This window comes from Balaenoptera acutorostrata, chromosome 4, assembly GCF_949987535.1.
Source record: "Balaenoptera acutorostrata chromosome 4, mBalAcu1.1, whole genome shotgun sequence".
Lineage (NCBI taxonomy): Eukaryota > Metazoa > Chordata > Mammalia > Artiodactyla > Balaenopteridae > Balaenoptera > Balaenoptera acutorostrata.
In genome coordinates, this window is record NC_080067.1 from 72,919,202 (window position 1) to 72,946,621 (window position 27,420).

The 27,420-nt window shown below is 36.5% G+C and overlaps 1 protein-coding gene across 1 annotated transcript in view; it reads right to left on the reverse strand.

Moving 5' to 3' along the window:
• P3H2 (prolyl 3-hydroxylase 2) overlaps positions 1–27,420 on the reverse strand; it is a 161,907-nt gene that overhangs the window by 37,984 nt on the left and 96,503 nt on the right. The window contains exons 2-3 of the mRNA XM_007195216.2: positions 3,721–3,873; positions 2,106–2,295 (exon numbers count right to left, since the gene is read on the reverse strand). Coding sequence (XP_007195278.2) covers positions 2,106–2,295; positions 3,721–3,873 — 343 coding nt within the window. The remainder of the gene's footprint in view (positions 1–2,105; positions 2,296–3,720; positions 3,874–27,420) is intronic.

Below are 27,420 nucleotides of genomic sequence, written 5' to 3' on the forward strand. Positions count from 1 at the left end.
AAAAACGAAAAAAAAACACAATTTAAGACCTATATTTTCACAAATATAGAGTATTATTAACCGTTTTAATCTCTGCAATGTGATTGATGGATATGTCATCTCCTTCCTTCCCTCATCCTTTCTTCCTTCCACCCATTCATTTAACAGATAGTCACTAAGCACCTGCTATTTGCCAGTCACTATAAGTAGGCACTGAGGATTAAGCACTTAACAAGATAGGGCTATAGCCAAGTGATAGAAGATAACATTTTCAAGTCTGTAAGTGGAAATGAGCCTGGCGTATCTTAGGAATTAAAATAAGTACAGTAGGAATGGATTAAAGAGATAGAAAAAGAGAGAGGATGAAAATGAACACTGGTATGCAGTCATGAAAGTCCTTGTTAAAGGTTTGGGGTTTTATTTCAATTGCAATGGAAGCCAGTGGCGTGGCAGGGGGTGATTCAGCATATCTGTGAGCAGACTTTCTGTTTTTTGGAAAACTGTTCTGTCTGCCTACAGAGTAAAACCTGATCAGAACATGAGGACCAGCAAGGAGACTATCACAGTGAATTTGTTAAAATATAGTGTTGATTTGAACCAGGGTGGTAGCAAAAGGAGTGGAGGGAACCAGGAAATCTCAAATGCTATTAGGAAGTAGCATCTTTCAAAGTTTGGTAACAAGTTGGAGGAGAATAAGAGTTGAAGGAAATGTTGGATTGAAAGATAACTTCTAGGGATTTGGTTTGAGCTACTAGGTGAGTGATGCTTTTTATGAAGACAGAAAACATTGGAAGTTGGGGAAAGAAAACTGACTTCATTAATTTGCATTTCTATGAGTATATGCAAAGTTGAACATTGTTTTTCATGTTTTATAACTTGGAATACAATATGCACTCAACAAATATGTGTTAAACATTTATTATTGAATAAATAACCTTTGCCCATTTTTCAGCTGTGTAGATCTTCAAAGTATGGGCTCTAGAGTGAGAAAATCCTACGTTTGATTCCCAGTTTCACCTTAATCCCATTACTTAATCTTTCTGAGGTCTAAATTCCTCATTTAAAAGGGGAGAAGAGGGTGAAAAACAATACCTACAAGGAGTTGTTTATAGGATTAAAAGAGATATAACTATATAAAATGCTCTGTATATTTTAACTGCTAAATAAATTTTGCTTATTTTTATTACTACCAATAAATAAGAAATGAAGTACCAGTACTACTAATAATTCACAGTCTGTGTTTAAGTATTAATGATATTAACTGTTTTCCTGTAAACATTTTGCAACTTTTTCCATTTGCTATTATAAATCAATTTGATTAAGGTATTTTTTATATTTATAAATCTTATGTAAAATCTATCTTTTTCTTAAAATTTCTTGTCTTTCATCATGCTAAGAAGAGCTTTCCTACTGTTATACAAATATTCTCTTGCATTTTCTTCTAACAGTTCTATTTTTACTCATATTATTAATATAATAGAATTTATTTCGTGTATTTTTTCATATGCAGCGGAGAACTCAGTCCCCACCATACATGGTTAGCTAGTCAGCCTCCCCAATTAATGTATAATGAACTTTACCTACTATTTTAAATTGTGGTATACTAAATTCCCATATGTAACAAAATATTCATTTAAGTAATAGAAGAAGACTATACAAAGGTATTCACTACTACATTATTAATCATAATAAAAAATTGCAGCTTCCTTAGTATTCATCAGTAAAGGACTGGTCAAATAAATTACGCTTTCCCCATATAATGCAATAAGGTAGATCTACATGTACTTACATGAGAAGTCCACAATATATTGTTAAGCATAAAATAAAACAAAAAACATATACTGAAAATCAATATTTACAGTGTTGTCTTATTTTTATAAAAATGAAATAATAATTATAAATAAATACCTAAATATTTATGCATATATCTGAAAAAGCTTGGGAGCATAGTCACCAAAATTTAAGCTAGGGAAAGTAATCCACGGGAGAGAGGATAGGATACGTATATGAGAATTTTTTTACAATTATACTTTTTACAATATATACTTCTACATTATTGGAATAGTTTTACAGATGGCATGTAGTATTTCTATCATCAGGAAATCAAGGGAAAAAATAAACTTTACCTGCAATGGCTTCATAGAGACCAGCTTTATACCCTAAGTACTCATATTCCTCAAATCTCTGAGGCCCCTCACACAGGGCTCTGCACTCCGTATCTTCATTGAAATATTCTCTTAAAGCTTGTTCAAAGTACTTGATAGCTAGTTCAAAGTCATCTGCCTCATAATGTTTAACTCCTTCACTGTAACTCTCCTGGAAAGAAACAGAGAAAAATTATTTTTCAAAGAGCACCCAAGGGGCACTTGAATGGCAAAATTCAGGCAGACTCTGGATCACTTAGGTAGGTGGGTATGGGACTCTTGCACTGTTGAAGATAAAGAAGGGTCGCACTGGGAGATAAAGGGAAACTTCCCTGGCTTCAACTAATTGTAAATGAGAAGGGACTGACTGAGCAGGCCTACTGCTGTGGCATCAATCAATTTCATTTTCTTCCTGAGCTCAATCAAGACTATATTTTCTAACCCTTTTGAATGCAGGTAGGGCCATGCAACAAAGTGCAGGAAGACTGATGTGGGTGGACGTGACACTCAATTCCAGGCCTGGTTCAAATTTTGTGTGTGTGTGTGTGTGTGTGTGTATACTGCAATTTTATTTCAATTGCATAAACAAAGTTAGTGTGTAAGAAATTTAAATGAAGCAGTATGGTAAAATTAGCAGAGAACCAAAAACTCTAAAAAGGAAGTACACCTAAAACATGAGAATTCAACATTCATTAACGTTTCATCTTCAGTTTTGATTGACACTTGATGCTTGCAAATTTTGAAACAAACTTTGAGATCATGATGACTATTTTGAATAGATTTCAGCACCAGCACTAAGATTTGTGCATTCAGTTGGTTTGCAGTTGACTTGTTAGCCGTTTACATAGTGTATAGTACAGATTTGTCACAGATCAGATCACAGCGTTGAAGGAAAGAAGTACCTTCCTGTAATTAGAAAGGATCCCCTAAACTGCACTCAGCTGAAGACATCCAATGTACAAGAGCACGAAAACCATCATAATAATGTGGCTCCAGGGAACATAGTTCATTTTTTTTTTTAAAAAAAAGGAAAAAAGACCTTCATCTAAAATCTTCCTCTCTTAGACTTTTCTTCAGTCCTCTTGGAGGCCACACATTGAGAATGGTGATGTATCCAATTGAAAAAGAGGCCCTTTCAACACACTGTGAACTTCAAGTAAGATTTCATTTAAAGGAATAATTATGTAGCTTAAAAAAATCAAAATTTGAAAAGTACAGGTACCGTGGAAAAAGCCACTGGACTGGTTGCTGGGAAACCATGGTGTGACCCTGAGTAATTCACATGGGCTTCAATTCCAGTGGGTAAAATTGAAGTGCTGGAGTGGGTGCTGAGGCTCAGAGAGGGTTACAGACATTTACGTCACATCTTAATTTTCACCATATCATACTGATTTTCTAGGTTAATTTTCTTTTTCTTTCAATTTTTCAACCCTGAATTGTGATACTTCATCTTAGGAACTCTGAAAGTGTAAAAATGATACTGTATTGGACGTTGGGAATCAATGTGAGATATCCGTTCATAGGAATTTGCTTTGAGTCCATTGAAAGTTAGGAGCACTAAGCTCCTCATGGTTAGGACAGGGTCCCCAAAGCTCACCAGGTGTGGTTTGGCATCCCGATCTACCAGCTGGAGGTCTTCAACGCCCGCCATCGTTCTGTAATTCTTGATGTTCTGCTGCATTTCCATGTGCTCAGGGTTGGCCATGAAAAATGTGTGCGCTGCTTCCACTGCCTTTTCCAGCTGGTTAAGCTATAAAGAGAAAAAAAAGGATCAAATGAAGGCTAATATTTCTAAACTGGGTTCAGCACCAGTCCAAGGTCTCAAGACAGAAAGTGTCAGGGCTGAGTTCTAGTTCACATTCACTCTACCCAGCCTCCACACTAAAGGGCAAGAGGTTAAAAAACAGTGCTCCTAAAATGATATGTGGGTATTTTGGCATTGGTGAAAATGGATAAATGTGCTTTGTTCCAAGTTCGTTTTCTTCTCCCTCTTTTCTAAGACATCTGTGTTTTCTGGGAAATTGAATCTACATGCTTCTGTTTGTCTTATGATTGATCAAAATTAAAATCTGCCAATGCTGTGCCACCTCTAATTCACATTTTCAATATTTTTGTCTTTTATTTTCTCTTCTTTTCTTTTTGTTCCTTTTGCCTTTAATCCTGAAAATGGAAGAATAAACTGTGACTTTCTGAAGGATGAGATTAGGGATACCTCCCACTCCTCCAAATCTGTTTTCCGGCTTTAGAATGTGAAGAACACAAAGTTAAAAGGAATAAATTTTTCCAATCCAGAAGAGATGCTAAATACAGCACACAAAATGTTATACCACATTCCTTTGATTGAGAAATTGATTCCAAACTTACAAGTTGGATTCTCATTAATATAAAAAGGAAGGATTTTTTTTTTTAATTTCATTTCCCTTCTTCAAGCAGTTTTTTTTTTTTTTCTTGCTTTTTTTTAATTAATTTATTTATTTAGGGGTGTGTTGGGTCTTCGTTTCTGTGCGAGGGCTTTCTCTAGTTGTGACGAGCGGGGGCCACACTGCATCGCGGTGCGCGGGCCTCTCACTGTCGCGGCCTCTCTTGTTGCGGAGCACAGGCTCCAGACGCGCAGGCTCAGTAGTTGTGGCTCACGGGCCTAGTTGCTCCGCGGCATGTGGGATCTTCCCAGACCAGGGCTCGAACCCGTGTCCCCTGCATTGGCAGGCAGATTCTCAACCACTGCGCCACCAGGGAAGCCCAAAGAAAGGATTTTTAATAAACTACAAAGACACTATAAATCTCCTCTTAAACCACTTAATAAGCTGCTCTCCATGTAACGTGCAATGATGCATTTTTTGGTAACAAAATGTAATTAAATTTACTTGATTTAATACATTTTGCCCTATGCTTTATTCATGGAGAATGTCTATAGACAGAACCTTTTGCCTCATTTCAGAAAAGTGAATATTCACACTAGTACTAGTCATTTTCATGGTGAAATCCAAATTATGCTTGGTCTATTTTGAGGTATAAAGAAATGAAACTCACTGTTACTGAACAAATAAATATAAAATCATGGAAGGCATATAAGATTCAACTGAGTCAGCTTTTGATAGCCTGGCCACTCAAGTATTAGTAAGAAATAGAAAGTAGTAGTAGGTTCCTGAGCTCCCAGTCACTGCCTTCTCATGATATATAAAGAATCTTATCCCTTACTACAGAAACCATAAACTGCCCTATTTTAAGATCTGATATCCTTAACTTTGTTTAATGATAGTAAAGCCTTCTCTTTTTCTTTTTAATTTGCATATTCTTAGCTACTGGCCTTCTTTCCATTAAATCTTGCCTGAAAGCAGCTTTCCTTGCCATTTTTACCTTTGTTCTCGATTCTGTGGTTTCAGAATTATTTTTGCTGTCAAAATCATTAATTTTGAATTCCTGGTTTCTTTCTTAAATTTCCTCAATTTCTCATACACCAACACAGACAAATATGAGTTGTACGGATGTCTACATAGTGACAAGTATATAGCTATAGAGGAAAATGAATAGGTTCTAAATCGGGTATGTGTCCACACTTACTGATCAAGTGAACCTGGAAAAAGTCATTTAAACATTTGTGTCTTGGTTCTCCATTAAGAAACCGCCGTACCACCACCTACTACATAGGATTTTGAAATGATTTAATTGTGTATTATATATAAATGTGCTTCAGAAATCACTAAAACCCTAAAAAAAAAAACAACAACAGGATACAATTTATATAAGATCTATTCATTTCAAGGATGTGAATATACGCTCATTAACGCTGGGTATGTATAGTCTACAACTCCCATAGACACATAATTTATGAGGATATAGTGAGGTACTTGTGGTTGGTGGAAACTGCCTCCAGTTAAGGGCCAAACTATAAGTTCTGAACACAACAGGTTAGTACTGACACGCTTTAGTTTTATAACACCAGCCATTAACATTGAACGAACATAGATAAATTTTTATAAATTTTGCACTTTCCTACCTTCATGTTTTGCTCAGACTGTTCCAGTGACCTAGAGATCCTCTGACACTTGGATTTTCTTGTTGAAATCTAACATATCCTATAAGGCCAAGCTTAAATCCTGCCTTCTCTAAGAAAATTTTTCTCAACCCTAAAGCTACAGTCAAGCACTGCAATATCATCGTATCCCTGTTCTTCTACTGGCACTTATCATACTCTGCCATATGTGGCACCTACCTAAGTATATTTGTTACTCCTAGTAGAACTTTCCGAGGATAGGGACCACATGACTTATTTATCTTTTTGTTTTCCATCTACTTTACATATAGATGATGTCTATGATATGTTTAGGAAAAGAGAAAAATAAATTCTAAGAAGCAAACATTTACACACAAATCAAAAGGTATATTACATGTGAGTGTGCTTCATAAGCTATAATGGACGAGAAGGATGTAAGTTCAATAACAACATCTCTGAAGTCATCATTCACACTGAGAGCTTCCAATACTGATTGATTATCATTGATGAATGTGATTCAGTAGCTCCTGAAAACTGTTAGCCAACACTGATAAATTGGTTCCTTCTCTTAAATTTGACCACATTGGTTTTTTGCTTATTTGGTGCTTTCCCCATTTATAACCCAGTATTAAACATAATACCATGTTCCCCAATATAAATATAAAGAAGATTCCATGACTTAAGGTTAATCCATAAAACTTATTCATGAACTGGCTTTTAAATTATTGTGAACCAGTTCAGGAAACTAGAATTGGCTGCCAGAGATTCTATATAAAACAGGCCATCGTTTTAACTGGAAGCTTGATATCTTTGTAGTCCACTTTTGAAATTAGATACACACATCTGAAGTGGTAGGAAAAGTCTAGGTGAACATGTGTGTGCTACATATGAGCCTGTACTATTAGATGGAGATTATTATAAGGCCGTATAAGTACTAGGTTTCAGCTAAGTAAGGATCTACCTGCTACTCCATTGAAACAAACAAGAAGCTAACTGCCTTTAAAGGCTTCAAACTGGATTTCCTTTAAGACCAAATTAAAACATACCACAGGAGAGGGTAACTCTAATGTGAGGGTAACTCTATGCGTTAGAAAAGTAAATTGTAAAATAAAGAACAACTGAGGAAAGGGGAATGATTCAACAAGATATCATGCTTTTGGGGAGCTTGCTGCTCTACTGAGATATGAGAAATAACTGGTAAGAAATGCCTTCAAGAAGCACTGGTTCATTTCATCTCAGGCTGTGAAGAACTAAGGCAAAAATTTTCTCCTGCCAGCCATGCTGCATGAAAAAAGGCTGATTAAATTAACACCCTGCTGATGTTTGGAAGTTACTCAGTCAACTGATGAATGAACCAGACTCTATTGACACACAAATGGTTTCCATAATGAATAATAAAGGAGCATTTCAAAAATGTACATTGACTACTTAAAAACTGTCAATAGCTATCCATTGACCACAGAGGTGATTCCAGAAACTATGTACCAAGACATTCAGGAAACTGTAGGATTTGGCCCCTGCCCTATCTTTCTAGCATAACTTCCTCCTATTTACCACTATGCAAACTTTTCCCAGGAAAGTTCTAGAAAAACTTCTAGAAGTTTTATAATTTACCATCCCCCATTCAAGAAAACACAGGCTCAGTACTCCAGCCATACCAAATTCTTTATTTCACTCATTCATTTATTCAACAAGTATTTATTTTGCATTAAATCCATGCCAGGCACTGTGAAAGTCTGAAAGTCGATGAGAATAGCTACATGGCCAAAACAGACAAAAACCCTGCTTTCCAGGTGTTTACAGTCTCATCCAAGGGGACAAGCCTCAAGTAAATAAATCATTAATGAAAGTAAGTTGAGGTTGCACTAAGTGCTATGAAGAAATAAATGAACAAACAATACAGTAAGAGCTGGCTGGGCTGGGTGAAAGCAGGACTCCTTTAGATAAATTAGTCAAGTAAGGTCTCTGCAATGTGATTTTTGAGCTGAGACTTACATGTTGAAAAGCCAGTCATGAACAGAAGAGGAGGAAGAGTGTTCCAGGCAAAAGAAAGTCAAGCAAAAAAGGCCCTGAAATGGAAAAAGCTTGACATATTTTAAAAGCAGAGTAGAAACTAAGAAGAGAGATTTGAGAAGTTGGATAACAGATCACTTATATGCTACAGTAAAGAGTTTGAACATTATTCTAAGTGCAAGAGGAAACCATTAAAGAATTTTAAATAATACCTGATACATATTTTCAAATGATAATTCAGACTGCTATGTGGAGAACAGATCTTTGGTAGCAGGCAGGAGAACACTGCAGTAATCCAGGTCAGAGTAATGCTTTTACATCGCAAAATAAAAATGGGACAGCATAGGTTTGCCTCCTCTTTTTCACCCCTCCCTCTTCCATTCCTTTCTCTTCCTTTCCATTTTTGCCCATCCTTGCCATAGCAAAGTTTCTCAATTCCGAATGCGGACGCATAGCCCAAAAGGAAGCAATTCTAAAATTTCCAAACTTATTTTAGGAAAGACATACAAGTTCCCTCTCTTCTAAATTAGCATAAATATGAAGCTCAAATATTTTGAGTATGAGTTTAGAACAGCTTGTAGGACATGTGCCGGAAAGGAAAGGGACTAATCCTAAAACACATTAAAACATGTAAAGAACACTGCATCCTTTTGAAAGAGAATATTTAAGATTACATTCCATTTTCTGAAGCCTTTTACACAACCAGTATAAAACATCAAGCCTGAAATAAGTAATTTCCATTCTTGTACTCAAACGACTTTTTCAATAAGGAAAGGAATTCTTTCTCTACTTTCCCCACCCTAACTTTGGGAATTCATCCAATATCACGCATTATAGTTTGATGCAGTGCTATATTTTTGCCTTGGCTCTTTACTTAAATTTCACAATATAGCAACTTTAGAGAATTTTTAACCCCATATGAAGTTTCTTACCAACTGCCAAACATGTAAATAGACAGTGAAGACATCCTGTTTCTAAGCCATAGCAGAATTTTTAAGTTCTGATTAGCAGCATAACCACACTAGATGCAGGGGGAAGGAAGTCATCAGATTACAGCATGTACATCATCTGAACACTAAAAATTCATGGGCTGAAAACGTTCGTCTTTCTTTTATGAAGCGGGAAGATTTTTTTTATTAATGGTGATACCCAACATTTTTGTAGATACTTCAGCTCTTGCTAATGTCTCCAAATTTACCTCAAATTTTTGTCAACCCGAAGTTAATTTTCCTTCACAGAACCACATCAGTAAATAAATAAATAAACTTCAAATAACTGAACAACATATTAAAAGAATACTGCTGGGAATTTCCTGGCAGTCCAGTGGTTAGAACTCCGTGTTTTCACTGCCAGTGGTTAGGACTCCGTGCTTTCACTGCCGAGGGCCCAGGTTCAATCTCTGGTTGGGGAATTAAGAGCCCGCAAGCCATGGAATGGCCATAAAAAAAGAGAATACTGTTAAAATAAAGACCCATCCAATTTTGAAACAAAATTTGGAAGCAGTTTGTCTGAACTACTGAATTAAACTAAATCCTACAAGTTACAGTGTTCCAAATGTAATGACCAGGCTTTTTCATGAGAACTCAATCTTAGGAAATTCCTAAACATTTCCATATAAAGGAGTCAGATTTTTAGAGAGTCCAAAAATAGCCATATGAAAACTAACTTTTCCTTCTTATGCCATAATTTCTGGCGATGTTACTGTCCTTTATGTTGTTAATATAATTTGCAAAAAGCCCCATATATTGAGCTCTTTTCATAGTTCAGTTATAGGAAATAATTGGTTGATTTTCCTGATTAATTTATAAAATTAATTTCACCAGACATTGAGGACTACATGATAGGCTGTGTTGTCCTTTTTGTCTTGACTACAAGAAAGCTCAGAACTAAACTGTATTTTCATTTACTGTAACTATATCATGCTGGTTTATAGTATATCAAAGTGAAGCTAGTATATTTCCATTTTTTTCTTTGAGTTTTTTTGTTTTGCTCCCATTTCAAAAATCTAATTATACAAATAATTGCTTTCACAAGGTAACTCAAAGTTCTTCTGGATACAGAAAAGGTGCAATTTACTCAAAAGATAAACCTCCAAAGGAAATTTCTAGTAATTAAATTCTTTCCTACATGGCAAGGGAGGAAATTTAGAACTTTTTAGCTTTAAAGAACACATAGTAATTCACACGTTAGGTGTCCATGCTAAATGAAGAAAATTAACTTATCTTTGCATTTACAGAATGTTAGTCTAAAGTGTAGTCATGGTTATAAGTAAATATTTGTAGCTTTCAAAAGGCTATTTGGTAAGGATTAGATGAGAAAGGACATATTTAAAGAGTAACATTTTCTCTGTGGAGTAAGCTGGAAAGGAAACATACGTCTTTTTCAAGCACTCTCTTTTGCCAACTGCTTTTACCCTTTCCTTCAATTACTTACTGTCCTGAGCCTGAATAATAGACTCGCGTTTTTTCTAAATGCTCTAAGTTTTAATCCGATGTTTACAACTGAACGTTAAACACTGATGGTGCCTTGCCACCGTCAAATGAGGTTACCCGTATGAGCTCAGTGGAACGACAGATTCTATCAGTTAAGCTTTCAGGAAGATTTCTTATCTAAAGAAAAACCATCTCTCAGGGTAACAAAAACACTAAAGTGAAGGAGCAAAACTTTTAAACGTGCTACTTCATATTAGAGACTATTTAAAACAAAAAGTCCTTGAGTTTTTGAGAAGAAAAAAAACAGGGAACTCAAAATATTAGCCAAAAAATATGTGTGTGCTTAATTGGACAAAGTCCCTCAGGCTGTCTGTGTATTGTCTAAGTCCTAACAAGAGAACAGAAAAGACTTGGATGGCTGCTGGGTACAGAGAGAGTACTATCTCAGTGATGGAACATGAGCAAGTCATATCTGCCACGGATCAAATGAAATTAATGTGTGGTTTATTGGTATGTTACCGTTATTTTTGGTTTTAAACATTAGGACAGGGTAAGACTGAACAACTGGGAAGGCATCTTAACCTCTGTGGTATTGTCCAGAAGTCTCCCTTGAGGTGTCAGAGAATGACTAACGTTACCAAAAAGAAAGTTTAGGCTAAGACCTCTCTGACCTTTGTTTCCTGCTACTGTTTTTCGAAACACAGCTTTCATCCTCTTTAAAAATGTCTTTGGAAGGCAGCTGTCACTCATTTCATATTCAGTTTTGCCAACATCCCATGACTGTTGTAGTAATCATCACTTTAACATGTAAAGAATCTTATTCGTGTCTGATTTTGAAAAATAGTAAATAGAAATCCAATGTCCCTCTTTGTGATCTCAGAATTGTACTCTCCTTTGTGACCCCCATACCATGTGAGCATAATTTTGTTTGTAAGCTTGTTAATAAGAATTTACACTCATATACTGTTGTGTAGTTTGCAAAGCACTTTACAATACTACTAATAAGAATTAAAATAATAAAAATGATCGTTTATCGAGTGTATACACAATCCTTATTGCGAAATTCTTCAAGAAGCTGGAAGATGAACCCTTATACCTCACCCAGGGCCCAGTGCAAAAGTAGTTGATCGTTATTTACAAGAGCACGTCATAATACAAACAATGAGCTATAGCACCATGGGGAAGCTAGTGCTGGCACAGACTGAGTGGCCCTTAATGAACCTGATGGTATGAAAACAAAGTTTGTTGTTCTAACTGTTCACGCATGCTTAGCTTCTGCCTGGCTTTCATTATGACAAATGGAGATGAATGCTGTCTATCCCTAGTGACCCATTAAAAAGTTCTAGCTGGCCATCACTTTGCTAGAGCCAACAGCCTAATTGCTCACTACCAGAGTTGTATCCCCTTAGCGATCAGCAGCCAGATCACATTCTTTACACCAAACTGTACAGAGGTGCAATCATTTGAATTTATTTGTCAAATGCAATTGCAAAATGGCAAATAAACTGGATTTGGGCTTTCTGCTTCTAAGATATCCTTTAAAAATCAGCAGTGAAATAGCTTCATATAGATCTGGCACTGATTTTTCTGCCCTTGAGAATATAAAAAACGTTTCAAAACTTTTTTGTATATCAGCCACATTGTTTTGTGAAATAACAAAGTGATGGGTAGAAAATGCTCGTCATAGGTGAGAAGGAGCGGGAGAACTGAGGACTGAGAATCAAAGTTTGGGTTTAGTTCCTGTTTCTTTCACAAGCACCCACATTTCCTGAGTGGATGACAGATGAAGGAATATGTGTCAGGGAAAAGAAGTAACACACTGGGCTTTGCCTTCTTAATTGTAACAGTGCTAGGATAACGCTGGAGATAGCTTGCCAAAATTGATGATTTGGGGAGGGGCTTTAGGGTTTAGTGAGCATATAGAAAAATGCTATCATTACCATTTCTACCATCTTCTTTTCATTCTGGTCTCCCTTCCATTTTGTGTTTATGAAACAAATTTGACATTTCACCCAAACCACTCCGCTGTGAGAAATATAAGAAAAGCAAACAAGCAAATCAAATGCTTTCCCACTTGTACCTTTTTGGTATAAATATGCCACATTCCTCTATGAAATATAAACTTTCTCTTGCTCTTATAAGGGTGGGGAGATTTACTTCAAAAAGTATTTCAAAACCTTCACTTCAGCTCATGTAAAAGAAAGCACCATGGCTGCAAGCCAAAGGGAGTTTCACTCCAAAGACCCACCTTGGAGGGGACTTCAAGAAGAGACTAAGGTCCTTTCAGGTATTTAACCCATCAGGATGACTAATTGGTACTCTTAACCTGACAGGCTGCAGGGTCTTATTAAAGTGGTGGTTTTGATGATAGAGTTCTTTCAATGTTTCATAAGCTCCTCTGGCATCACACCGGTACTTTGTGAAGCATTCAGCCGCAGCAATAACCTTAGGCTGTATTGTAAATTAAATGTCCCTGCCATATACACAGGTTAAATAGAAACCCACACATTTCCTCCATACCTCAGTCAATAGACTGTACTGGAAAGAAGTTCCAGTCCCCCTGAATTTCTGAGGAGGTTAAAGCTTGGAGAAAATCTGCTTACTTACTGAACATTTTTCTGTTACTTTGGTGGAACTTGCATTGGTCTTCTGAAAATTAACTTCCATTAACCAAGATAACCAGGGCTAGAAAGGCCCTTTAAATCACAGAGTACTAGTGCTTCACTTTACAGGTGGATAAAACATTTGCATAGAAAATCAGTGGCAAGACTATGGTTAGAATCTACATCTTTTCTTAAAACATTCACAAACACGTATTTGGGATTTTATTCCCTGTGATTTCAAAGCGGAGATGAGTTCATGCATATGTGGTTCATGTAACATGTGTTTCCTGCTCACCTCTGCCATAGAAAGAACTGTGATAGATGTTCTCTGAGGATATAAAATATTTACAGTATAGTCCTTGACCTTTTATTAAATACAGTTCAACAGGGCAAGGAGACATACACGACTATTCATATCAAGAACTAAGTCTGTACAGGATTAGAGGGCAGAGTGAGTTACAGTCAACACGGTGCTATTGAAATTGAGAGAAATTTGAAACCACAGTAACCTGGAAGGTACAGGAAAGGCCTCATGGAGAACTGAGGCCTGAGAGACTGGGTCTTGAAGAATAGAAAACATGTGGATGTCTCAGATGCAGAATAAGGTGAGCAGGAAGAAATAGGAATGACTCAGATGTTTTTATAGAATAGTAATTTGGCTGAATTGGCTCATGTGGAAGGACTAGATTGCAGAGTAATGGAAAACAAGGTTGAATGCAGCTGGAATTTGAGGATCTTTGAACACTAAACTGAGGTGTTTTGACTTTTATTTTTGGAAAAAGAGACTCAGATATATCTATGTGTGCATGTATGTGAGTGTAGTTATGAAAATCACCCCTGTCTCATTTCAAAAATAATTCAAAAAATAAAAAATACAATATTTGAGGTAACTATAAAAATGTTTTTCTTAAGACTTTATTATTATTTTTTTTTTGGAGCAATTTTAGGTTCAGAGCAAGATTGAGAGGAAAAACAGAGATTTCCAATATCCCCCCATGTTGCCAAACAGGCATAGCCTCTCCCATTATCAACATCCCTAACCACAGTGGTACATTTGTTACAAACAACTGAGGAACCTACAACAACACACCATAATCACCCAAAGACCATAGTAATCACTACTGGTAGTATACATTCTATGGGTTTAGAGAAATGTATAATGACAAGTATATATCATTATAGTATCATACAGAGCATTTTCATGCCCTAAAAATCCTCTGTTCTCCCATCTATTCATCACCCCCACCCCAACCCCTGGCAACCACTGATCTTTTTACTGTCTCCGTAGCTTTGCCTTTTCCAGAATGTTATATAGTTATAATCACAGTATTGTGACTTTTCAGATTGGCTTCTTTCACTTAGTGATGTGCATTTGAGGTTTCTCTGTCTTTTCACTTGATAGCTCATTTCTTTTTAGCATTGAGTAATATTCCACTGTCTGATGTACCACAGTTTATTTATTTATTCACTTACATATGAATAAATACTGTAGGTATGTCAGTATTTATAAGCAGTATGTCATGGCTGTTTCCAAGTCTTGCAAATTATGAATAAAGCTGCTATAAACATCTGGGTGCAGATTATTGTGCTAACATAAGTTTTCAACTCCTTTAGAGAAATACCAAGGAATGATATTGCTGGATGGTGTAGTAAGAGCAGTTTAGTTTTGTAAGAAACTGCTGTTCTGTCTTCTGGAGTGGCCTCACCATTTTGCATTCCCATCAGCAATGAATGAGAGTTCTTATTGCTCCACATCCTTGCCAGCATTTGATGTTGTCAGTGTTCTGAATATTGGTCTCATAGTTGTGTAGCAGTATTTCATTTCTGCTTTAATTTGCATTTCCCTGATGAAGTATGATGTAGAGGATTTTTTCATATGCTTAATTACGATCTGTATATATTCATTGGTAAGGTGTCTGTTAAAGTCTTTACTCATTTTTAAATTGGGTTGTTGGTTTTCTTATTTTTGAGTTTTAAGAGTTTTTTGTATATTTTGGGTAACAATTCTTTATCTCAAATGTGCCTTTTGCCAATATATTTTCCCTAGTCTGTTGCTTGTCTTCTAATTCTCTTCACATTGTCTTTTGTAGAACAGAAGCTTTTAATTTTAATGAAGCCCATCTTATCAGTTATTCCATTTATGGATGGTGCCTTTGGTGTTGTATCCAAAAAGCTACTGCCATATCCAAAGTCATCTATGTTATCTTCTAGAATTTTTATATTTGTGCAGTTTAATCAATTTTGAGTTAATTTTTGTGAAGGACATAATTTTTTATGTAGATTCCTTTTTTTTTTTTTTTTTTTGCATGTGACTATCCAGTTGTTCCAGCATCATTTTGAAAAGACTGTCTTTGCTTCATTGTATTGCCTTCACTCCTTTGTCAAAGATCAGTGAATATATTTATATGGGTCTATTTCTGGGCTATTTACTCTCTTCCATTGATCTATATGTCTGTTTTTGTGCCAGTACCATACTGTTTTGATTGCTTTAGATTTGTAGTATAATTTCAAGTTCAGGATCATTGGTTTTGTTTTGTTTGGTTTCGTACCTTTCTCAAGATTGCTTTGGCTTTTTGGGGTCTTTTGTGGTTCCATACAAATTTTAGGAGGATTTACTCTAGTTCTGTAAAAATTGCCCTTGATATTTTGATAAGGAGTGTATAAAACCAGAAATCAACTACAAGAACAAAACTGAAAAAAAAAAAACACATGGAAACTAAATAACACGCTACTAAACACAAAACAGGATGATGAAGAATTCAAAGAGGAAATCAAAAAATACTTTGAGACAAATGAAAATGGAATCACAACTGTCCAAAACCTATAGGATGCAGCAAAAGCAGTTCAAAGAGGGAAGTTTGTAGTGATACAGGCCTCTCTCAAGAAACAAGAAAAATCTCAGATAAACAGTCTAAATGTACATTTAAAGGAATTAGAAAAAGAAGAATGAGCCAAGACCAAATTTAGTAGAAAGAAGGATATTAAAAAGATCAGAGCAGAAATAAATAAAATAAACAAAAAAAACCCCAGAAAAGATCAGTGAAACTAAGATTTGGTTCTTGGAAAAGATAAACAAAATTGACAAATCTTTAGCCAGGCTCATCAGGAAAAAAAAAAAGAGAAAGAGCCCAAAGAAATAAAATTAGAAATAAGAGGAGAAATTACAATGAATGCCACATATATACAAAGGATCGTAAGAGAATACTAAAATCATATGCCCACAAATTATAAAACTTAGATGAAATGGGTAACTTCCACTGTATGTAGAAACATGCAATCATCCAAAACTGAATTATGAATAAATAAAAAATGGGAATAGACTGATTTGCTAGTAATGAAATTGAAACAGTAATTTAAAAAACTCCTCCCCAAAAAAGTCCAGGTCCAGAGGGCTTCACAGGTGAATTCTACCAAACATTTAAAAAGGAGTTAATACCTATCCTTCTCAAATGATTCCAAAAAATTGAAGAGGAAAAAACACTTCCAAACTCATTTTATGAGGGCAGCATTACCCAAATACCAAAACCAGACAAAGACACCACAAAGAAAGAAAATTACAGGCCACTATCCCTGGTGAACATAAATGTAAAAATCCACAACAAAATATTAGTAAACCAAATTTAACAGACATTAAAAGAATTATACACTATGGATCAAGTGGGATTTATTCCAGGGATGTAAGGATGGTTTAACATCCATAAATCAATCAATGTGATACATCACGTTAATAAAATGAAGAATAAAAATCATATGATTACCTCAACAGATGAAGGAAAATCATGTGACAAAATTCAACATCTATTTATGATAAAAGTTCTCAACAAAGCTGGCATAGAGGGAACATACCTCAACATAATAAAGGCCATTTATGACAAACTCACAGCTAACATCATACTCAACCCCGAAAAGCTGAAAGCTTTTCCTCTAAGATCAGGAATAAGACAAGGATTTCCACTCACCACTTTTATTCAACACAGTATTAGAAGTCCTCACCATAGCAATTAGAAATATAGAAATAAAAGGCATTCAAATTGTAAAGGAAGAAGTAAAACTGTCACTATTCACAGATGACATGATACTATATATAGGAAACCTGAAAGACTCCACCAAAAAAAAATTAGAACTACTAAATAAATTCATAAAGTTGCAGATCCCTTCCTCCAGGTCAGTTAGTCTCTGATGATACTAGAGCAAGTTAAAGAAGAAGTAAGTTGATTGTCTTAGTCACCTTAGGCTGCCATAATGAAATACGCTGAATGGGTGGCTTAAACAAGAGATATTTATTTTCTCACAGTTCTGGAGTCTGGATATGTGAGATAAGGGTTCCAGCTTGGCCAGGCTTTGGTGAAAGTCCTCTTCCTTGTTTGCAGATGGTCACCTTCTCCTTCTGTCCTCATATGTAGTGGGCGGCTCTCTGGTGTCTACTCTTATAAGGGCATTAATCTTATCATGAGTGCCCCACTCTCATGACCTCATCTAAACCTAATAACCTCCCAAAGCCCTCACCTCCAAACGCCATCACAATGGTAGTTAAAGATTCAACATATTAATTTTGGGGGAACACAATTCTGTCCACTGCATTAGTCAAAGGAAATGTAAAAATTAAGGACATCCTTAAAATTTCAAAGCCAGTCAATTATGGAATATGATTGAAACAGCAATGGAAATCAGTTTTTTTAGGCGATTCCAAAATTTTGTCGTGGGTTAAAGAAAATAATCATTTCATTTTGAACTTGGTTGTGTTTGGTATAATGGGAGGAATGCAAAAGAATGCATCTCCTTAGCAGTGAAGAATCTTGACTGGAGAACTGATCAATTGAGAGTTGGGCAAGGTCTTCACCTAAGGCACACTTGGGACCTTTGGTCCAGAGAAAGAGAAGACTTTCAAGGATGAAGGCATGATCAATTAGTATAAGTAACTCAAAGCAACCCAGAAGTGCAGGGAAAATGCCTTTGGGTCTGTGGTTAACCCTTATCTTGCTAAGATGTGTATTCCCCTGGATGGTCATGAGAGTTATTATTTTTTAATGTTTTTATAGTTAATTAAGTATAAGATAAACTGTATTAAAAATTAAATTTATATAGGGTAAGATTTTTAGAATCTTTAATATGCTACTATGATAGTTCATTTCTATAAGTGGAATTATTTTTCTACATTTTTCAAACTTTTTTGACCAAAGAACCATCCTTCCTGCTTCAGAGTGACTCAAGGGACTAATCAGCCTTCTGAGACTCTACTTTGTTGGTATGTATATAGCAACCCACACTGTGGTAAACTTCATTAACTTTGATGAAAGAATGGTTTAATTGTAAAATCATTACGTAAGTGATCCCAGAATCCCAAAATGCAAAGACTGAAATGGTCCTTAGACATCATTTGGTGTAAGACTCCCTCCTCGAATACTTATGTGAATAAGATAACTAAAATATAAAGTGAAAAATTGTTCTCAGGGTCACATAAATCCTGATAGAAATGCTAGATCCCACAACCTGGTCTTCTAATTCCAAAGTTAATGGTGTTTCACTACTTCATTGCATCTAAGACTAAGTGGCCAATCCTTTTTATTTAGCATGAAAATAAAGAATGTACCATTTTGGATAAGTACATATAAAAAAGTTACACCCAAAATATATCCCTCCAAAAGACATAAAAGAATACTTTTCTCCATGCCACCCAGAGTAAGCAAAATTAAAGTTAAAAAGTGGCTGCTAATGAGTACAAAAGAGAACTATAGGATTGGGTTCAAATGAAGAGACTGGTTTGAATTGAACCACAGCCTAGAAAAATCATATCAATAGACGATAAAATTATATTTAGTGGTTAAAAAAAACCTCAGGGTTTCTGATTTTAACTTTGCACATACTGTGGGTTTACATTGGCTTCCTTCCCCTTAAAATGTTATGTTGTGGCAGAGTTTAGCAGCTGTATGTTTGGTTTATACTAAGAAAAGATTGCCATTATGATCTTCCGCATACGGAGTTCAATCCTCCCACTTTGTCTGCATAAGATAATATAAGGTTTGTATTTCTAGGGAAACTGAGGTTCAGGCCACTCTACTTTGTCTTTCAGTTCAACCTGACCAACATTTAATGAGGATCTTATGCTGGGTATTGGGTGGGTGGGGATGATAGGGAGGAATGTGAGTTAATTCCTGCTTTTTATTAGTAATCTGTGGGACGGGGTGGGAAATCAGACAAATACCTATAATTCAGGGTTGAGTATGATTAAGAGAAGAGAAGTAAAAACAAATACTGTAAGGATTCAAAGTAGGGAAAAGCACTTCTAAATAGGTGGATTTGGGTCTAGAAAGTCTTCATGGAGATCTTATTATGAATACGGCATTTGTAATGGAACCTGAAAAATGGATGGACTTTCAACAGACAGAGTCACCAGGAAGGGCATCTCACAATTGGTAAGACACCAATAAACAGTGTTATCCATATGTAAGGATTAGTTTGTTGGAAGTACTAGTGTTGAGAGTGGCTTAAAGTATGTAAGAACACTTAAAAAGTAGGCTGGGGACAAAGTGGTATGGGTTTGAAGCTAAGCACATGTTGTATCACACTTGGGGGAACACTTGAAACTTTCAGAGCAAATGGAGTGACCTGAATCTTTTGAAACTCGCTTCCAGAAACATCTCAGTCTCATTGGAAAGGAGTAAGTCTAGGTTACTAGGTTATACTAGGTCAGTCTGTAGTGAGGCAGCTTAGATCAATCTCACTGAGCTCCAGGGGCCAGTATACCCTACTCCATCCAGTCAGGTCTCAACCTGGCCTTTCATCCCTAGCATTATGGAACCAAGCCACATAATCACACTCTGAAAGTTACAGCTGGTCAGGCATGCCAACAGAGTGCTAAATTGCCACATTTCCCATTACTGAAAGACCCACTTTCTGTTAGTCTAAAGCCTCTTTAAGGCTTTCAAAGATCGAAAGCCTTTTAAAGACTCCACTGCAAGTCCAATTTTCAATCAGAAAGAAATCCCAGCCAAGTTATTAAAATGAACATAGCCTTCCACCTGGGAGTTGCCATCTCTGCTCTCTTTACCCAGAACATGTGGTCCTGCTACAAAATAATATAAGCAGGGTTCATTCTTTTCATTTGAAAACACTCCCATGAGGCACTAAAGGAATTCTCACTTGCTTCTCCTCAGAGACAGTGAGGCAGAGAGATTCTGTTACACTTTTATTAATCTTTGCCTCATGCCCCATGTGAGCACACGGAAGTCTTATAGGAAAGGCTATATCAATTGCAATTATTAACCTTGTGCTTTCCTGTTCAGGAAGTGAAGATGTTGAAACCTATAAGAGTAAAAGGGAGATGAATGGGAGCCTAAATCCTACTCTTCCTACTCCAAGCTCTAGTGAAAAAGAAGCTCAGAGCAAATGTTCATATTCTTAAAGGGAAGAAAGTAAGTATGCGTGTGAGTACTTAAGATAAACAACAGTCTCCTACCACTTATTTTACGAAGAAATTTAACATAACTAATCTCAAGTCATTATCATATGTAGGCTGGGCAGATATTAATGTCCCAATTTCACAGTGACAAAAATGAAGCTCAGAGAAGCTAAATAATAATAGTTGCTACTATTATTGAGGCCAGAGACATGAAATAAATGTCTTATATGTATGACCACATGTTTATGAGCTAAATTGTATCCCCTAAGTCTCATAGGTGAATTTAGGTGAACTCTTACCCCAGGACCTAAGGATGTGACTGTATTTGGAGATAGGGCCTTTAAAGAGGTAATTAAGTTAAAATGAGGCCTTTAGGATTAGGCCTATCTGGCCCTAATCCAATCTGACTGGTGTTTTTATAAGAAAAAAAGATGAGGACACAGAGAGAGACATCACTGACACTAGTGCATAGAGGAAAGGCCATGTGAAGACACAGGGAGAAGGTGACCACCTGCAAGCCAAGGAGAGAGGCCTCAGAAGAAACCATTCCTGCAGACACCTTGATCTTGAACTCCTAGTCTCCAGAAGTGTGAGAAAATGAATGCCTGCTGTTTAAGCCCCCCAGTCTGTGGTATTCTCTTATGGAAACCTTAGCAAAGTAATATACAACATTTGAAAAATGAAAATAACAGAGAGGTAGGAATCAATAACTTCATTTACAATTGAGAAAACTAAAAACCATAAGTAACTGAATCTGACTTTAAATCCAACGATGTCTTACACCAGAACTTGGGCCCTTCATCTCACTGCTGTATTCTCCCAAGTGATAAGCTGATCAATGACAATGCTAACAACTAAATTAGGGCATTGTAACTTTTAACTCAGTGTTCTTTCCATCAGAGTATCATGAAATTACCTTGGTAGGCCAGTTTCGACATTAAAACAGGGTGGGAAACAGGGTTAAGAAAAAAATAGAGTTCCAAATGAAAATTAAAATACCTGGTTTCCCTTATAATTTCTCAGGATAAGACCAAAAAATTCAAGACAAATGAATCTTCTCTTCTAGGCATTCTGGAATGGTACAGCTGTTTTTTATTTATGGTACTTAAACTTCCCATTCTGAAAAGGAGTTTGATCAAAACTCTTCCTCTAAGCATCCCCTTTCACTTTATTGTAACCAAAAAGTTTTCCTAATGCAGAAAGCTCCCAAAGGGAAGATACTTTCCTGGTATTATTTTAATTAGCTAGTAAAGTTCCTGAAAAATGCTGAAAACTCATAATACCAGAGAACCAGACAGAGAAGTCTGCCTGGGAAATGTCATCACAGTTTTGTAAAGCAGAGTTTCTAAGACTCCATATTAACTCTGATCTGATCAAATTAAAAGTGAAGTTTTTAACAATAGGTATGGACTAAATCACAGCATAATTATTTGGTAGAGTATTATACGCCCACTGAGACTAATGAGCCATGCAAAGATGCTCATGATACATTTGAAAGAAAAAAGCAGACTGTATGAAACTATGAATAGTAAGAACCCATTCATGTAATATAAATTCATTAAAAAATTTTATACACCAAATGTTAATAGCAGCTGTGTTCAAGTGGAGTCAGGGAACTTAACTTAGGACTTAATAATTAATCTCTATTTTTCATCTTGTTTTCTAATTTTCAAAAACAAATATATGGTATAGCTGTGTTATGAAGAAATAGAAATGGAAGATAAATGGGAAAATAAGCAAAAGTCAAGGTTTATTATGATTTCCTGAAAAAAGAAATATACTAGTCAAGGAAGGACTTAATCTTGGAAGAAGCTCTTTTAATACCATGAGTGAAATCTTGGAAGAAGCTCTTTTAATACCATGAGTGAAATCTTGGAAGAAGCTCTTTTAATACCATGAGTGAATTTGATTTCTAGAATTTAAGTAAGACAAGTGAAATTCTGAGAATCTGTGTGTGTGTGTGTGTGTGTGTGTGTGTGTGTGCATGAGCACTCCTGTGTGCATGAAGGGCATCATATTTAAATGCACAAAGGCAAACAGCTGTGGGGAACTTTCTTGTGAACTCCTGTTCCCCTTAATCTATTTAACACACTGAAGCCAGAATAATCTTTCTAAAATGCAAGTCTGATCTTATCCCTCCCTGATTGAAATTTTCAAAGGCTCCCCCCTGGTCTGAGGGTAAATTCATATTCCTTAAGTGACTCACAAGCTCCTGCCTAACTGGTCCTGGTTTACTGGCCCAGACTTTCTTCTCACTATTCTCTGTTGCTTTCTCAGCTATGGTCCTGTTGGATTTTGTCTCAGTTCCATTTGCTCTCTCCTCTCTGAATTTCTATGCTCTTTTTTTCGAAAAATTATCCTTCCAAATCTTTGCCTAATTATTTCTCACTCATCTTTAGTTGTTTGCTTAGACATCATTCCCTCATAGTGCCTCCCTCAAGGCATTACAATCATCCACTGACGTGCCTGAGTTCTCCATTGGTTCTCTTGGGGCAGAGTTATGAAGATGTTGTTGTTTACCAGTATACAGAAGGTTATGAGATTTTGCAAGTTAAAAACATTGATGCATTTGTAGAAAAAATAGAACAATATTCTCTCTTTTAATTTGAAGGTATACTCAACTCACAAAGAGCTCTGTCTCTACGTGGCTCTGATTGGCTATTACATTGCTGGTGATTAACCCTCCTTGGCACATCTTGGGTTTTCAGCAACTGGATGAAAGGCTAGTCATGTAGCTGTCCACTCATCAAACACTGGAGAGTTTTGCTTAATGTGTCAGTGTAGGCTAGCCACCAATTATACGTGATAGGCACACAGGGCATGAGTGTGTCCATTGCAATATATCAATATCAACATAGTAAGAGATGATAGCATTGAGAGAGCTACAAAAAGTAGATAAACAATAATCAGGTGGTGAATTAAGTGCAAAAGAGAGTGATGTGGGTATGCAGAATATTTAACTCAAAACTGGTGGCATTTATTCTATCCCCAAGTTTTTCAAATTATAGAAAATGATTAAAAACTATAGCACTCTCCTGATAGCTGTTTTCTGAAAGGAGTTCGGTTAAACTGGAACTAGTAAGTCATTCTTGAGCAATTTTTAAAGATAAAAATAAACTAATGATAATGATGAGGATCTGTTAGCAAACTGACTAACTGAAAGACATTTACTTAAATAGGCATAGACTTCAGCCAGCTACCTGATGACAGATTCATTGGTGGAAAGACAAGCAGGTCTGTCTTCTTGCCACATGGGATGGGGCAAGGGTGAAACATGTAAGAAGAGAAAAATATACAAATAAAACCTGTAAATTCCAAAGAGAAAACAGATTTTCCTTGTAAATATTTTCCCTTAGGACTTCTGACATCCTTTAGGGAAACGATGATTTTAACAACCCTGGCTTTGCATGCTGCTGGGTTTTCAAATATATTTTCCAGAACTGGAGGGTAAATGGAATGGTCCTGGCTGCCAAATGCTGATGGCTTCAAAATCCTCTATGAGAAAAGAAAATTGAGTCAATTAAATCATCACTTCATCATTTTCACATATGCAATATTGCACTGAGACCAAGAATTTGGTGTGGGTAAGATAGCAGTAAATCTGATTTGATCCCATTTTTAAAAAAATAGGAAAAATTATTTATCTTTTTCTTTGTATTTGTCCTCAAGAAAAATACTTCTTTGGGAATTTACTGTCTACTAGGGAGAAAAAAACTTTTGGTGGCAAAATATAGACAATAGATAGCTGATTTATGAGGAGCACTTATTACTTATAGGTGAGGAATTAGGAAGAGATAATGTGAAGAATATAATACGTGCTGGTCTTTGAGGAAAAGACGTGATTTGGCTATGAGGAGTGGGTGCTCGGCAAAGGTTTGTTAAACTAAAAGAATGAATGGGTGAATGAATAAATACTTATTTCAGGTCTACATGAAATTGGAGAATTTTTTGAATTTTCTTTTCATTGAAATTCCATTCTGCAGTTGTATCCAAATAATTTTTATTCTTTCTGAGAGAAAAGTAGACAGGGGACCAAGAGGTACGGTTATGTGAGAAAGCATATCACTGGGGAAAGAGAGGTAAAACTACATAAAGGAAGGGATACTTGGGATCAACCTTGACAGATGGATAGGGTTTGACAGCTGAAAATGGATAGAAAAATGTATTCTAGGAGAAGTAACTATAACTGAAAAAAGCATGCTATGTATTGACAAAGAAGTTCTAATTGGCTGCAGGTGAGGTTGATGATGGGGGAGAGTGAGAAATTAGGCTGGAGGAGAGATTTTCATTGTGAATGTACTCGAATGAATGAATGTAGACACCAACCCTAAGCCCACAACATCCTCTGTGGCTTAAGTCAAAACGAGGGGCTCACTGTTTTCTATGCCATTCATGGCGGTCTTGTGACTTCTCCAATGCCTTGGTCTTAGCATGAGAGCCTTCTTTATCTATCATTCTGATCTATATCACTCTTCCCAATAGCCAGCAACATGCTTTCAAGCTGATGTCTTCAGAACTGCAGAAAATTCTTTACTAGACTTGTGAGGAAGGAGACACTCAAGTAATGAAGAAAGTATGGGACCAGGACACAGGAGACATGGATTCTAGTTCTGGCAACTTGCTGAGTAACCTTAAGAAAGCCAATCAATATTTCTGAATCTGCCACTTCTGTAAAATGAAGGGGTTGGGCCAGGTGATTTTTAAGATGACTTCTAGCTTGCTGTGTTTACATATTTAGATTATATGAATTTCAAGAATGAAAGGCAAAAATAGTATAATCAACTTAATCCCTTTTAGAAACTTAATTGTGAAAAACTTTTAAGAGTGTTTCAGTATATAACAAGCCTTACCCAGAAACCCTTTGGCTCACCCTCCCTTCACTCACTGAAGAATAATTCATTCCCATCCCAGGACCTTCCTTTCATGCCAGTAAGAGACTGTATTCCACAGTAGAAACAGCACTTATCTAGGTAGGAATTCGCGATGAACTCTCCTTGTCTGTCTTACTCATCCCCTTTTGACCAGCCTAGACCTACTCCTCAAGATGAAAGATCTACTTGAGAATGGGTCCCACATTTCTGATCTTTCCTAAACTGGCATCTTTAGGATCAGGTTTAGTTCAGCATCATTACACTCACTGGGCCCATCATACAGGGAGTAGATTGCGGCCCTCACTACTTTAGCCTTTTGGGTATTCCCGGAATGAGCCAGGGTTCAGCCAGTACCTTTGGAGAACCACTTTGGACAAATCATAATGGCTATATTCTTGCCTGGCCTTAAATTCTGCCCGAAAGATAGGACCGGAGATGAATGGTCCACTGGAAGTAAGCAGTTGTTAGAAAAATCTGGATAGAGAAGTTTGTGTGTATGTGTGTGGTTGGAGGGAGCAAGGAGGGGAATTTGCATTCTGCTTTTTGAATGAGTGTTTTCCCTTGGAATTCAGGCATGCTGGTAGGTCTCTAGTAAATACACTTGCTCTTTAGTTTGTTGTTCTCTCTTTCAATCCTCTTAGTCAATCATCAGTCACTCTATTTCTGGCTCATTTATCCGAAGGGAAAGAAATCCACAACAGAGTTCACTGGTAGGATTTCCTGTTCTTCTGCTGATTTCAGTGTGTGGTAAATCCTAATCTGTCTTAGTTTAGTTGCCTGGTGTGTTTAATGGGAATAACAGTAATGCTTAATTTTTATTCAATGTATCTTACTTATTCATCTGGAATATGATTTGTGGAAAGAATGACAAGTTCATAAGTTACAAATCTAACATTAATTTACTATATTCCCACTCCTTTTTCCATTGAATCTCTGCGATGGAAAAGACCATAAGAGTCACTTGGCCAAACCTCCACCCTCTCTTCTGGTGCTTAAATCCTCTGCAAATTTCTGTCAATGATCATGTGACTTCTTCTTGAATACCCGCAGTGAAAGGAAATTCAGTCTTCCAAAGCAGCCCATTCCAGCTTTGGACAGCTCTGGCCATTCCAGTGTCCTTTCTTATGCTGACTAGAATCTCTCTTAAAATTTCTACCAACCCAATCCACTAGCCACAGCCATTCCAAATAGGTCTAAGGTGGCCCTTCAAATGTGTGTACAAAATCAATGAGTTCTTTCAGTAAAAAATCTGGTTCCTTTAAGAATGTTTTTTATCAGTGACTACCAATATCTTAGATCTGAAGCCAGATCGGTGGCAGCACACTCTATCATGGGACCTGCCCCATCCTCTCTCTGTGTGTTCCCTTGAATTTGTTCTTTAGTCCCTTTCCAGCTGTCCTGTCAGTCAGAAGTAGTCTTCTGTATCCTAAAGAATTTTGTTCAAGGAAGCAGTATATCATACGGCAATGTCATTTATTTTTCCTTCATAAATCAGGCAGCCATGGCTTGAGCAGTGCAGTGAAATTCTACTTACGAGTATACATTTAAGCCACCTCAGCTGCTCTCTCAGGAAAGAAAGAAAAAAAAAAACAAAACTATTTTACTGTTGGTTCTCCAGTTACCAAAGTTTGGGAATCATCCCAAAAAATATTTCAAAAGGAGGTATTATTTCCAGAGGCTAAATAGCACACACATGGGATGCAAAAGGTTTGTTGATTCTATGGAGCCAGTAACAGCATGGTAAATATATCTGACTCCTGACAATAACCAAAACAAATCCCAGAGACAGCTTGGTTAATGGGAAATGGATTTAAAAAGAAATTCTCCTCTGGCTTTCTCCTTAGCACATTTACTGCCAGCAGTACACAGTTATGTGTTTGCCATGGAGCTACACCCCTAAGCCACAATGCATTATACATGTGGTATGAGTTGTTGAGTGCTGTTGATGCTACAGCCGCTGCTAGCCTTGGAACAGGAGGCAAGCT